The sequence below is a fragment of the Brienomyrus brachyistius genome, chromosome 11 (assembly GCF_023856365.1).
Source record: "Brienomyrus brachyistius isolate T26 chromosome 11, BBRACH_0.4, whole genome shotgun sequence".
NCBI lineage: Eukaryota > Metazoa > Chordata > Actinopteri > Osteoglossiformes > Mormyridae > Brienomyrus > Brienomyrus brachyistius.
The window spans coordinates 3,582,141-3,597,159 of record NC_064543.1 but is presented as its reverse complement, the minus strand read 5'-3'; the positions used below and the strand labels follow the sequence as shown (position 1 = coordinate 3,597,159).

Sequence of the window (15,019 nt, the reverse complement as noted above, 5' to 3'; positions counted from 1 at the left end):
CGCTCCTGCCTGTAGTACCTTATAAGAAGTATCTTATATGTGCAGCAAAGTAGTTTCTACAGCACAGTCTGTATTGACAGACCAAATTGGATTCACTTTTCAGCTGCAACCTGGTGACTTTATTGTGGTGCATTTGTCTTCCTGATTTCATTTATCGGAAAGAGTTTGAAGAAAGCTTTCCAAATAGCTGAGATCCAAACATGATGTGCATTAGTTTATATTAACTTTAACACCCTTAGAACTATATATTACGGTGATAATTATAAAAGTGAGAGAGCTTTTGCTCATTGTAAGAAATACAGCCTTATCAGTGCCTCGGCTATCAACAAATTAGGAATAATTACAGGGATTCCTGGGAAATATGTCCAAGATTCATAATGCTCCATGTTATATGACACTAACCGTGATAAAAACTGCCTCCTCTTTATCACCTACTTGTGTAGTCCAGCTGTTCTTTTAACCTAGTCCCAGATAATCACCTCTATGACCAACAAACCAAACCTGAAATCTTGCTAGACCATAGCACCTCACCAACCACTTGCATTAAAAAAAACTTATTTTTATATAAAATAATGAAAATATTGCCCTGGAGTGGATGTATTTATTTATATACTGGGGCACCCTGACTTCATCTCCTTTACGTTAATTATCCTGTTCCTTTGTGTGTACGAGCCTCAAAGACCAAAGACTTTTTGAAGTAGGATATCACTGACTAATTTATATAGATTCTGCCATGCATTACATTCACAATTTTTTTTTTGTAATAGCTGGGTTTCTTACTGGAGCTGGAATGGTTTACAAAAGAAAAAAAATGTAATTACATTAATGGAAATCATGAAAGAAAAAAATGGCAACTCATTTTGTTGTGATAATTGAGCAGGCACACCTGCATCCGGTTTTTAGGACGTGATGTGTGGTTTTCTTCTAGATTTTAACACGCCCAGAGAGAGTGTAACCAATGAAACATTCTGCCTGAATTTAAATGAGTATAACAGCCTTCAGCTAGTGAGAGATTAGTCCCTGTTCTTAGCTTCTGGCTCTTTCCCAATTTCCCTGTTCACAGGCACACTATAAAAGGCCATGCTAGCTGCTGTTTTCAGAAACGTGCACTGGCATGTCTCTCTATAGCAGGCAATAAAGCCATTTGTGAAGGCAAACGGAAGACCTTGAGTCTATTTGAAAATTCACGATGAACTTTAACAGCGTTCCATGTCTCTTTGTAACACTGAATACAGAACAATTAGGCATTCTGCTCAGCTAAGACAAGACATAAACTGGACCATATACATCCCACATTTCCACTCCTCTTCATAAAAGCCATTTTGCTTAGATTTCACCCCCACCGAACGACACTATGAAGACAGCAGATATCGGCATATGCACATGAAGCCGAGTCATACATGGTCTCCCCAACCCAGATACCAGCGGAACTGGTCATGACAGATGTCAACGGTCTGAGTATTTAAGTATGAATGTGAATGCCTAGATTTAGTAAAATATTCAACATTATTAACAAAATCACATACGAAAGGAGGATTAAGAACTACCCATATTAGCTAATGAACATTTAATACACAGACTAAGAGTCAAGAAAAACAGCATAATCTAACACACTTGGTAGGACTGTTTTTATTCATTGACATTTATTTACTCATTTTATATAAAATCATTTACATACATTCTCATGAAAAATTTCCAAACAAGTCTGAATTCTCATTGGGAAAACATTTTAAAAGTTTAATATTTATTTTTTTCTTGGGAACAGACAAAAGTACTTTTCACATGGTGAAAAAACTTTAGATAACCGCCCATCTCATTCTAGTTAGTCCTATGGCCCTAAGATTATGTTACCCTGGTGGTGTATAAATGCCCATTAGAAAACTTCATCAGCAAAGTGCTTTCATTCAGCCTACAGTAATGTACATACACATCCAAGCACTTGGTGACATTCCAGCAAGCATAATGAAGACCTTTGTTACAGCAACTCATTGTATTTAATCGGTCCCATATAAACCAGTGGATTACTGAGCATTCGCTTAAATCGGTGCACCGAGTCATGTGAGGAAAATATGGAATCGTTTCCAAAAAAATAAGAATCCAAAATGAAGCCCGTATCACTTTTCCTGCAATGATGAAAAAATTAAGAAATCACATCCGAAATATATAAAAAGAGGGAAAAAAAAAACTGAGCTGCCCACTTATAGCACAAGGTTTGAACCACTGATTCAAACTCTCGTGAGCATTTTTTTGCAGACACTATCGCAGGGTTGGAGCAATTCCTCTCCAAACAAAAGTTTGCTCTGGTCCTTTTGGTGACATCACTTTCAGGCCATTTTTAGACTGAGAGTCTCAGCCCCAGTTGTAAAAATAAATTTTCTGCCAAATTGGTAAGTACTCCATCAAAGGACCTAAATAAGGCAGAAAGGAGAGAATGCTTAGGGAATGTGGAACTGCCATGTTGTCACTAAAAACCTGATCTACTATAAATGGTGTATTTCTGATGGAATGACATGTTACGGGATGTGTGTTCTAATCGATAAAGACAAACTTCATACATACGTGCAACTAATCCAACTCCTGGGATGTTGTCCGCCAACAACTGCAGGAGAAACAGAATCTTCGTCCTGCAATATTTTAAAAGTTAGTTACAAAGTCCAAAAGGTTGTATTTGTTCTCCCCTACGCACACACACAGACACAGAAGACGGTAGTGGGGACTGAGGCAGCCAGACCATCTGCCCATACTGGTGGATAAATCACCTCTTTTCTATTAAGCTGTATATAGTTTGAAAGTAGGGCTTCCCAATTTTTTGATGACCACAGACTGCATATGTTCTGCAAAACTGCCGAATTATTAGGAAAATATTGCCAACATTACGGCTTGTTTGCTAACTGCTTACTAGGTTTGGGAAGGAGGGGGGGAGTTGCCGAGTGTCGTGGGAAGGGGGCACTGAATTAGTTCACATTGTGATGCCATCAGGGGTTGTAAAGTTAGACGAAAAAAACTGGTGCTGGTGGCAGGGGGTGGGGGGGTATAGCTCAAAAATACATGATTTGTGTGTGTTCTGTTACCCCATGGGATACTGGCTACATAGGCAGTTGGGATCCCCTGCACTGAAATAAGAAGCCCTACACAAAACAGTTTCAATTTAATTTATAATGTAAAATGAGTATTAAATGTGTAAAGAGCATATTAAACATTGATTAATTAATCCAATGAAACATTCATTAATTTAAACATCAAATGGGGAACTTACTCAGAGTATCTGTCGTAGAAAGGGGACCTGAGCAGGTAGTAACACAGGAGGAATGCCCTGCGCCTCATCTCTGCCTGCTCCCGTCGATTCAGCAACTTTGTGTCATTCATCAGACCAAAACTAAAGACAAACATTGCCTTACGTTTCACAATCTGTGATTGTTTTTGAGGCACTTTGCAAAACAGCTATTACAGGTTATTAAGCTGAGAACGCTGGAACTTTTCACTTTTTTTATGGGAAGCAGGAAATCATTACCTTGTTATTTCCAGAACCCCAGATACCAGCCATGGCTTCCATGACCGTCTTCCGCACAGTCCAAGGAAGAGCACTGAGACAGAGCTTAGGAGAACACACAGAATGAAGACCACACAGCCCCAAAAAAGCTAATGCTGGCTAACAGTATGTCTATCCAATAGACATGCCTACAACTTTCAGTCCTTTTAATTACTCCCCCCTTGGACCGACCCCAGGGAATCCTACAAACAACCTGCGCTGACTAGTACCACTGAGCTAAGGTCTCACTTTGCAGTGCACCCCTATATGTCAAGCAGGACGCATAACTGCAAACTAGCGCAGTGATGTCATTCTCAATACCAGCAAATGGGAAGCATCGGGTGTCCAATCAGATGATTAAGCTGATTTTGCGGCAGCTGCCCATTCCAAATCTGAATTTGGTCAATTGGTATGGGACCCATGATCATAGTGAATGGAAAAAACACCTCAGACCTGAACCTTCATTTGAGTTGCGGAGCTCGAAATCTGATCAGGAAGCATTTACACCTCTAATTTGCTTGATAATTAGAACTACAAAGAAGAATAAAATAACTCTAATTACAAAAAAAGACACAACTACTATTAGTGACTAAAGTAGTAGGATACAGTGCACTAGGGGCCGCGCGATGTACAGGGATTCCGCAATCGTCTCCTGTAGGCCCAGGGGCGTGGGAGGGTGGGAAGCATCATCTTCCTGATGGCCGTGTCTCCTGACCCGCTTTGGGGCCCCCCAGAGACGGATGTGCTGTGAAGGACCTGGGCCACAGACAGACGGGAGTCAGTATTATAACGACCTGGGGGTGCCTGTATAAAGAAGGGGTGGGCTTACCACTGCCCAAGGGCCGCATTACTCTGCCAGATCGCTGGCCCACAAAGGAGACGTCTTCCTCATCCTCTGCTTCTGGAAGGAGACAAAAAAAGTCAACAAGACTTGGAAAAAGTGATTGAGGATCCTCCATCACTCCATGTAGCTTCTAGTTATACGATTAATGCCTCTTAGTCTGATACTTTATCATATGTAGAACAGAGATGAAGCTTCATGAACCATTTGCTGTATTTTTTTACCCCACTAGATGGCGCTCTTGGTTTGCTTTGGGGCATGATGTGAGCCCTTTTTTGAACAGAGAGCACAATCTAGTGAGGTCAAAAAAACCAGCAAGTGGTTCATGAAGCTTCATTTGGCCATCACTAGTTATAACCCCACAATGCTGTGTGAGATATTGCAGTGGGATATCGTCACATGCCACCTAAAGCAGACGACATGAACAATAACAGCAGTGTTACAGTATTGTAACTGTTCCTATATTTCAAAGGACCTGGGCTCTGACCTTTTTCTTGCAGCTGGGTATCCCTGTCCAAGGGAATGATGGGAGGAGACGTCTGGATGCCGGACTTGTACCAGAACAGAAGCAGGATGCGGAGAACAGCTCTACAACGCGAGACGGTAGTTTCAAACATTTTTCTTCTAATAACCTGCCCAAGCACCACACTTCCATCATAGTGTGTAACTCATGGGCACTCATATGTAAATCCATGTTAGTATCTCTCCTATCCAGCGCTGCAGAAACTTCACCGAGGAAAATGTAAGGACCTAGAATGATGATGACTTGTGAGAGCCTGGGGGGGGGGGGGGCAATGATTTGAAGGCTGTTGGGGGGCCAACCTGGCATCCCACTGCTGCATGGGAGGGACCAGAGCTTGCAGGCCTGACAGGACCATGCCTTTTTGCTTGGGAAATCTGCCCAGCAATTTATGGTTCCAACCAAATCAGATCCATAAGTGTAGGAAAGGCTCAACTATGACCAGCAATTTTTATAAAATGTTCTTTTCATATATTTTTGCTTCATCTTGAATATTTTCTTGTTTTTCGATTTTATGATCCTATCTTCAAACAGGGCAATTTTGTTGCACATTCCAACGCCCCATAAAATGTATACAAAACATTAGCTATATTTATATTGAAGATACCAGAATCCTTATTTTGAGTTCACAACATCCACTATACTATGGGTCACTAGTTTTAATAATCTTTCATTTTGCCTTATGGAAAAAAAGCAGTTGTCCCAGAAGTTGTATGCTGAGGGTATTTTTTGTGTGTGAAGAAAATAGACATTTCTGGAATGGCGATGAGATGTTTTTACACAGGGGTAAAGATAGAGCCAAAATGAGTCAATGAGTTATTTCAATAATCCAGTCACAAAGAGGCAGAAAAAAACAATTGCAAACAAAGATGTTGATGCAAGAGCCTTACTTTGCTATCTGGATGAGAACAACGACTAGCCAACGGCCCCCTTCACCCCACAGTTTGGTTGCTCCCATCTCGGTGAAGACCTCCACATACTCAAGGACGGTCAGCCAGGTGAGCAGCTTCTGCTGTGAAACGGGCTGAAGCATGTTCTGTCAGTCCATGCAGGCGGAGAATATGCTGGCAGACACTCGACAGAAGCTTAAGCATAATGACACGGCAACGTCAAGCGAAAACGTCAGTTCCATCATCTCACCATTTATGTAAACTATTCTGAGCAAATAAATGCACATTGATTTTGTATTCAGTTTATTATTGTTAACTGCTCTTCAGGAAAATGCACATCAATAGTGCCTACAAAGAAGATGCTAACCGCACACAAGTACTTTCACTGGTAGGTAATGGAACACCAGCATTCATTCAATAACCTACTCTTAATGACACAAGAGACAAAAGGTGTCAGAAAATACTTCCCGTCGTATGGAGAACAAATCAAGACTTTAAATTGAGCAGTACAGCTTGAGTATGCATGAGGCATTCGGACAACTTTTTGTGTCTGCGTTCCAGTTACATTTGGCACTGGTATGCAATTATACTCTATTTTATGGTGTCAATAGTGCTTATAATTATTTTTGGTTATAAATGCTCATCACTCTGCCATCTGGACACATTGCACATACTGACAACTGTACGCCAGAGCTAAGCCATTAGGGGAGTATGACATATGCAAACACTAAAGCCTTTACCACCGACATTCACACTTATTCCAAAGTGCTTCCTTTTACTCAAATAGTTCTCACTACACTGCACTGTAGCTCTATAGGAAATGCATCCAAACTACACTATGCAACATCAGCCTGGACGTTCACCTCCACTGTAAATCAGGGAACAATGCTGCAGCAGGCTGCCAAGTGACTAGAAATCATACAAGCTGTAACTCACACAGACCTGATGCACCAAATTCTCTGCAGGCAGCTATGAAACACAATCAATTTTGCCCTGCTTTCCCTGCAGGAATGTTCGTATGTAAAAGCATTCCTGATACATATGCCTGCGAATAAACAATGAAATGCAAGAAAATTAGAGCCTTGATTCTGTAATAATCCAGCCCTAACAAATGCACTGTTCCACTTATAACAACACGCAACACTAGGGAACAGGCTTCACTGCCAAACTTCATACAACTCTCAAAGTACTGGACTGCCGTTGTAAATCATTAAATTAAACTGAGAAAGGTCACACATCGCATAATCAAGTAGTGTTTATTATGTGAGACGTCTCAGCACAGATGCATTTCAGCTTGATGCCTTCTTCTGAGTGATGATAATTTGTGCTTCTAAATTTTAAATAGACACATTCATGACCACATCCTCCTGGACAGCCGACAGTAATTCAACAAGTGTCATATAGGGCATCACCTGTGCGCACTGCCAATCATAACAAATCCCAGATACACAATATTAAAACATACTGACATAACACAAATAAATTTGTATGAATTCGTCCTCACGCACGTTATACATATATAACCAAAGAGGAAATTAAAATCACAGGAAGCAGATTAAAGTGTTTCACTAGATTAATAAGGACTTCCTCCCTAACCTGCTTCCTCTGATTTTAATTCCTGCTTGTTTATATGACCTGTATATTGTGTGTGAGGATGAAGTAAAGAGAGATGCACTTACCAGAGGACGGGTGTAGGACAGTCGACTGCGCAGTATGCCATCATTCAACAGCACAAGCAAATTGGAGGCAGAGTACACTGAAGAGCAGAGAAACAGTTCATACTGACAAAGATTACTCTGCTGGTTACATGATTTGAACCCACTGTCCCTAACCTGCAGAGCAACGCAACACACGTGCGCACACAGTAATAGTGAGAAGTTTGGACACACCTACCCATCGAAAGGTATATTTGTACTATTCTCTATATTTTACAATAAATACATCAACACTATAAAATACCATATATGGAATTATGCACTAACCAAAACACTTAAAGTACTTAAAAAAACACTGTAGGGGGATTGCAATGTGGCTTGGGACTCAGAAGGTTGCTGGTTCAAATCATGTGGTTGATAGTGTGACCCCACCATCGGGCCCCTTGTGCAAGGCTATTAATCCCCAAGTGCCCCAGGGACTGGCTGACCCTGCTGTTTCCTCTATGCCAGTTTCATGAGGTGGTCTCCCAGAATGCTATTCCAGCTGTCCTGAATGAGGTCCCACATATATGCTGAGCTCTCATTGGCCACATCGTTTCGGTCAAACTCCTCCAAGACCATTTCTACTGTGTTTTGGTCAGGTGCCCAGGTTATGTTGATGCAACACTATCACTCTCGGTTGTAGGCAGCTTGACGTGTCAAAACTTTTGACTGGTACTGTATGTATGACAGTATATAGCAAGGACATGAACCTTACCCAACTCTGACAGTTCATGAGAATCTGCAAATCGACCTGTGAAAGGAAAAATACTTATTTTCAAAATTTAAAACATAACCCATCTTCCAACATCTTATCATGGTCAGTTTTGCTGGAGAGAGTCGGGGGAGAGAGAGAGAGAGCAAGGCACAAAACTATGCTGCGACGTTAGTCCACCAAAGAGCGCACACACTCATAGTTATACGCTACGGGCAATTTACAGATGCCAAACAGCCTAACTGTATTTCTTTGGACTGCAGTAGGGAACCAGAACAAAGTATGTTTTTAGCATTAATTTACTTGCAGGAATTTGTAGCTGGTTTAATTAACCTAGTGAGAGCTAATGAAATAGGCAATAAACGAACGGTTTTTTTCTTATATATATTTAAAAAAAATGTTCATGTGTGAATGCATCCCACAACGCGTAAAGAGCTTGTTTTTAAAATGTTACTTTTTATTATTTTCATGCCATTTCCAACTTGAGTTCTGCAAGTAACAGGATGTTTTTCGAAACGTTACACGCAATGGATACTCTTAAAATAAACCGTTTAAAAAACGCGGAATACACAGTGAAGGTGCTGGATGCATTTCTATGGAGATCCTTGATTGTTTTGTTACATATTATGCAGATTCCCGGTTAAATTATAAGTTGCATCATGCAGAAGTCACCGCTGATACTACCTATACCACGCAGAGAGTATGTGGTCCCTTGTTTGGGTCCGAAAGCTTTCTAGACTTTAGCAGTTTTGGTTTCACTTCGTCAGACAGCGCTTCTCACCGGCAATGAGATAGGACAGCGTCCGGACCGTGCTCTCCAGCTGGGCAGTGGCTGCCGGATTTTTTGTGACATATTCCTCGTAGCGCTGATAGAGAGAGGCCAGCTTCTCCGCGCATTGCGCCGCCATGGCGTTACGCTGCCGAAATAAACAAAACGCTCCTCGGCAGGGTGCTTCCACGTCCTACGTTCACTTCCTGGGACCAGGCTTCGGCTTCCTGTTAGCCGAAAGGAGGGCGTTTTATTTTAAAGAGAAAGAAAAGCCCAATATTAGCGCCTCTCTGTACAGTACGTCAATCACATGTATTTATATTGTTAACCGGTGGTTAGTAGCCCATCTAATTTTTATAAAAAATTACACATATATGAAAACCATAAAACATGACTCATACTCCAACACAAGAAAAAGAACTTCAAGTAATACACTGTCATTTGTGTTGCATACAAAAAAAAGATTGCTGTCTAGTGGTCAGATGTCTGCATAAATTCCAAATTGTGAGACCTTGGGGGTATTTTTCGTATGTGGATTACTCGTTTAGCCGAATGTAATTATTGAGGATTTGGCATGATCCTGGATCTGTCGGGTTTCCCAAACGTCATAGCAGCACATCCAAATCCTCAAACCTGCTCGGAGCAGGTTTGTTCTACGTAAACAAAGATTAGCTCGCATACTCAATCAGTGTCCGTGCGTGGAACTCCGTTCAGTCATGGCCTCGCCATTCATGAATGAGCGACCAATTGATATCGGTGCGCAAATTATAAGAGATGGTCATGTATGACTGAATGTAAGTGCAAAAAACATCATGTGGAAGCTCATTGCTCTTAGTTAATTAGAGTTTCGGGGCATTACATATAGTCAAACTTCGGATTGCGAGTAACTTGGTTTGCGAGTGTTTTGCAAGACGAGCAAAGTTTAAAAATAATTTTAACTTCATAAACCAGCGAGTACGAGTAGTACATGCTTTGTCTGCCGAGCTTCACGTAATCAAAACTTAGCCGATGGTTCTTCTCTCTCTCTTGCTGCTGGATTGTGGATAATCGTGTCCCATGCTTGGTCTCAGTCGGCGTGTCTCACTTGTATTGTCAAAATTTAGTAGAAAAGCACCACCCGAATAAGGGTGTAGCAGTGCGAGGGGTGAATCGGTTTAACGACATTGCAATGTCACATTTCCGCGAAATCGAAAAGGAGGCACAGGTTCCTTGTTAGATTCGCACAAATAGAAAAAGATTCCAGTGAGCCAACAGATAGTGATTACGTTATAGTGAGTCGTCCTACAAAATAACCCTCTTCTCCTCTCTCTCGTTTCTCTCACACCATCCACGATTCTTTTCAAAGTTAAAGTGTAGGTTAATTTGTTTGATGTATTTTTACTTTATATTTTGTAGTAATCGTTTTTATGAATATTTTTGGGTTGTCTTTTATTTGTCCCAGTCCCCTTGCCTGCTTCCCCGCCCCGCTCCGCTCCGCGTTAGTCTTGACACAAACAGTTAAATGAAAGACATAAAATGAACGTTTATTTACACGTAAGATAACACCTCATGGAAACGGTTTTTAGACGTTTGTCCCAGACACCATTCATGGAGTACTATAATTTAGCCACTAGATGTCATTGTGAAGCAATGTTTTAAACGTTTCCAAAGATCAAGCGTGCTTTTTCAGAAACTTTCTTAACGCTACTTCGTTCGTAAATTCTCTGAACGCTCCGGCCTGGTTTCTCATAGCATTAAGTGTAGCTACTTCACATTTGTTACCACAGGAAGTCCTCAAAGTCAACTAATTAAATGGAGGAACGTGTAACTTAGCTAGTAATTTAACTGTGAACAAGTGTAAATGAGGAACCGGGCAGCAGAGTTCTGGACTATCTGGAGTTTAGGGAAAGATTTAGCAGTGATACCAGTAAGTAGTAAGTTGCAGTAGTCAAGACGACTAGAGATAAAGGCATGAATGAGGGACTCAACAGAGTTAGAACGGCAGGGCCTAAGTCAGGCGGTGTTGCAAAGATGGAAGTAAGTTGTTTTTACTATGGAACGTATGTGTGCGTCAATTGAGAGGGTTAGGTCAAAGGTAACACTAAGGTTGTGGACCAGAGGTGAGGGGGAGATGGTGGTGTGGATTTTGTCCCAAAGACAATTAATTCTGTATTTTCACTGTTAAGTTTAAGAAATTTTTGGCTCATCCATAGTTTAATTTCAGAAACATTAGATTTGATACTCGCAAGTGGCAGGTTGTTTATGGAGTTGGTACTAACGTAGATCTGGATGTTGTCAGCACAGGTGGAAATATAGGTTAAAGTGGTGAATGATTTGGCCTGGTGGGTGAATGAAAATAATGAAGAGCAGTGGCCCCAGGACAGAGCCCTGCGGGATGCCACATGTAATAACTGATGTCTTTATGACCCGATACAGTAATGAAATGTTTTCTGTCAGTGGGTTAGGGATTAAACCAGTCGAACGCTGCCCCACAAACTCTTAGGTTGTGGAATCTCTGAATCCAAATAGGGTGTGAGACTGTGTTGAAGGCCGTTTATGTACTAATCCACACCTCACACTGTAACAGGACTTTCCCTCACAGAATGTTTCCTAAAGTATGAGACATGCACTCCTTCCAGTTTTCTAAAATCAGATATAGTGAAGGCTATTGAAAACAGTTAAGGGAACCAAAAAATATATTTTGACCATGTAAGCTTGATTTTGAGGGAATTTTTTTTTGAGGGTATCTTCCTCAGTTACCTGCTGAGGATCCAGAGCTTTCACTGACCTAGAACACCCCCTGGAGGAATAACCCACTGGTCCAGGGAAGGCTGGATCAAGTCCTGAATCACCAGAGTTAGCAGTTTCAGAGAGTAAAAATCCAGACCATGATTTACTTTCAACCAACCAGAGGAGTACTCTATGACTGTGACTCTTTATACTCAACTGGTTGGGTGAAAGTAGATCTGGATTTTTACTTTCTGGACCTGAAATTGCCACCTCTGTGAATCACCCATTCTAAAAGACACACGGAAGAGTTCAGGAACTCACAATCAACCATCTGCTCCGATACCAGTTTGAAGATACTGTACCCAGAGAGGGTTCAAGTAGATTTATGTATATATGCTCAGATTACAATGGAAATGGAAGTCTAGTGGATTAGTTAGCATGGTCTGAAATCCTGCAACAATATAGGAAAGGCCTATATACATCCATCCATTTTCCAAACCGCTTATCCTGCTGGGTCATGGGGGGTCCGGAGCCTATCCCGGAAGCAATGGGCATGAGGCAGGGAACAACCCAGGATGGGGGGCCAGCCCATCGCAGGGCACACTCACACACCAGTCACTCACACATGCACACCTACGGGCAATTTAGCAAGTCCAATTAGCCTCAGCATGTTTTTGGACTGTGGGGGGAAACCGGAGTACCCGGAGGAAACCCCACTATGACATGGGGAGAACATGCAAACTCCGCACACATGTGACCCAGGAGTAGACTGGCCTATATACATTGTTGACATAACTGGAATGCAAGTACGCATTCATTGTGTAAAGTGATATGCATGGCAATATTGGTTAAAGTGATATGTGCCGCAATTTCTTGTTGTAACAATGCAAATGCATATACCTTTTTTATGTGCATTTCCATCAAGACAAGAAATCACCATGCACTTCAACCTTTATATGGCGAGTTCACGTTTCATTTTGAGTATAAAGTTAAAATGCATAATAATTTCTTGTCATAACGCGAATTTCTACTGCCAACCAAATTAAGGAACATTTCATATCAAAATGATCAGCATCAAATACACTCAAACGGTCCACAAATGAGCCGTGCGCGCCTGTCATGTCCTTAGTGGCAAGAAGGAGTAAAACGCCCTAGAGGCAGCCTTTGCACAGGAAAACCTCTGTAGGGTACTTTATTGAGGAAACTTTATTGAGCGGAACTTGGATTTATGACAAGCAACAGTGCCAAGACTGGGGAACACAGGACGGGGGGGGGGGGTACATGTAAACACTGCTACCGAGGAGAACGGCAGGGGTAGGCCATAACAAAAAACTCATAACAGGAGATAGCTCAAGAGCTCATGGACATGATGAGTCCTCTTAAGCTGGGCTTGAATTGGTGGGTCTGCTGAACCATACACCCCCCCTTATTATTATATTATTATAATAATATAATAATAATTGTAAAATCATGTTATGGATTAGGCCCTGCCTATATTAACACGAGCATTAACTCTATTAACCTGTTTATTTGTGAATAAATCAATAAATATAAATGACCCTATTAACCTCTCTAACCTATTTTATCTTGATGCTTACAATGCAAAAACGATAAACACTACTGATTGAGGGTTTGTAAATATTGCATTTTTTTGTATTACATTTCAGTTTCACTTCATAGATTTTTAAGGTGTGTATGTATTTAGTTATGGTAACATACAGTAAATACACACTGTAAAATTTTGAAGATTAATTTTATCTGTGCTTGAATGCTAAATTACCCGTAACATTTGAAGTAATGTGATGTTTTGATGGAAGTTTGATTAGCAGAAGCTCAGGGAGCAGAAAACACCAAACAAAGGGAAACAAATCAAAACTGTAATCCAAAATCCATCGTCCAAGCACAGGCAGAATATCACTGGGCCAGTATGAGCAATATGGAGAAAATAACCAAATCCAGACCACGATACGAGGAGCAAGAAAACCAATAAATTCAGCAGAAGTCATACAAGGGCAGAAGTCATACAAGGGTAGCTACAAACGAAATGCTCAGTTTGATGCAAATGGAAATTGACAGCAAGGTCCTAATATGCACAACCAGTATAACAAGTTCACGAGCCGGATGTGCTATAATAATCCAGGCTGGGTGTTGCAAAATGGAAGCTTGGCTAGATACAGGTTTGGCAAGCATTGTAGACATTTTTTAGAGTTTGTGCTTTGAAACTTTTGCGACTTACGTCAACTCGCACATACATTCAAAGCTTTTTTATTTTATTTTAAGTACATGCCACGCTAAACTACTTCGTGTCGTGAAAAAATTGCCGTGGGCACAGATTGTATTGTTTGGCACCATGACCACCCCCCTCATACGCATATCCCAGGCTGATTCTCATACCTAACAGTCAGTGTGATTATCCTATTCTGACTTACGTTCATTTCAGTCTGTCGGAATGAAACCCAGTAATAAGTCATAGACCATATGCATAGTATCGAAGTTTCTAGGTACAAGAGTTATATATATATACCTCTGGGACCCGGGTTCGAGTCTCCGCCTGGATCACATAAGAACATAAGAACTATACAAACGAGAGGAGGCCATTCGGCCCATCAAGCTCGCTTGGGGAGAACTTAACTAATAGCTCAGAGTTGTTAAGATCTTATCTAGCTCTGATTTAAAGGAACCCAAGGATTCAGCTTGCACTACATTATCAGGAAGACTATTCCATACTCTGACTACACGCTGTGTAAAGAAGTGCTTCCTTAAATCCAGTTTGAAATGTTCTCCCGCTAATTTCCACCTATGGCCATGAGTTCGTGTATTTGAACTATTGCTGAAGTAACTATTTGGTTGAACAGCATCCAAACCTGTTAGAATCTTATATACCTGGATCATGTCCCCCCTCAGTCTCCTTTGCTTGAGACTGAACAGATTTAGCTCAAGTAACCGTTCCTCGTATGACATTCCTCTAAGACCAGGAATCATTTTTGTGGCCCTACGCTGCACCTTTTCTAAGGCCACAATGTCCTTTTTAAGATATGGTGACCAAACCTGCACACAATATTCTAGGTGAGGTCTCACCAAGGAATTGTATAATCTTAGCATTACCACCCTTGACTTATACTCCACACACCTGGAGATATACCCCAACATCCTATTGGCCTTTTTTATTGCTTCCCCACACTGGCGAGAATGGGACATGGAAGCATCAACATACACACCAAGGTCTTTTTCATGATCAGCTACCTTTATTTCAGTGGGACCCATAAAATACCTGTACTTTATATTTCTGCTCCCTACATGGAGTACCTTACATTTGTCTACGTTAAATTTCATCTGCCAGGTATCGGCCCAG

At 41.2% G+C, this 15,019-nt stretch overlaps 1 protein-coding gene across 1 annotated transcript; it reads right to left on the bottom strand.

The window, feature by feature from the left end:
• Positions 1 to 1,614: 1,614 nt before the first annotated feature.
• On the bottom strand, positions 1,615 to 9,212 carry pex16 (peroxisomal biogenesis factor 16). Its single transcript, XM_049031344.1, has 11 exons — positions 8,971 to 9,212; positions 8,193 to 8,228; positions 7,460 to 7,536; positions 5,781 to 5,914; positions 4,858 to 4,958; positions 4,359 to 4,430; positions 4,136 to 4,285; positions 3,512 to 3,584; positions 3,257 to 3,376; positions 2,560 to 2,624; positions 1,615 to 2,408 (listed from the first exon to the last, which is right to left on the bottom strand). The coding sequence occupies exons 1-11, from the start codon at positions 9,095 to 9,097 to the stop codon at positions 2,350 to 2,352; spliced, it is 1,014 nt and encodes a 337-aa protein (XP_048887301.1). The 5' UTR covers positions 9,098 to 9,212; the 3' UTR covers positions 1,615 to 2,349.
• Between the last annotated feature and the right edge of the window lie 5,807 nt (positions 9,213 to 15,019).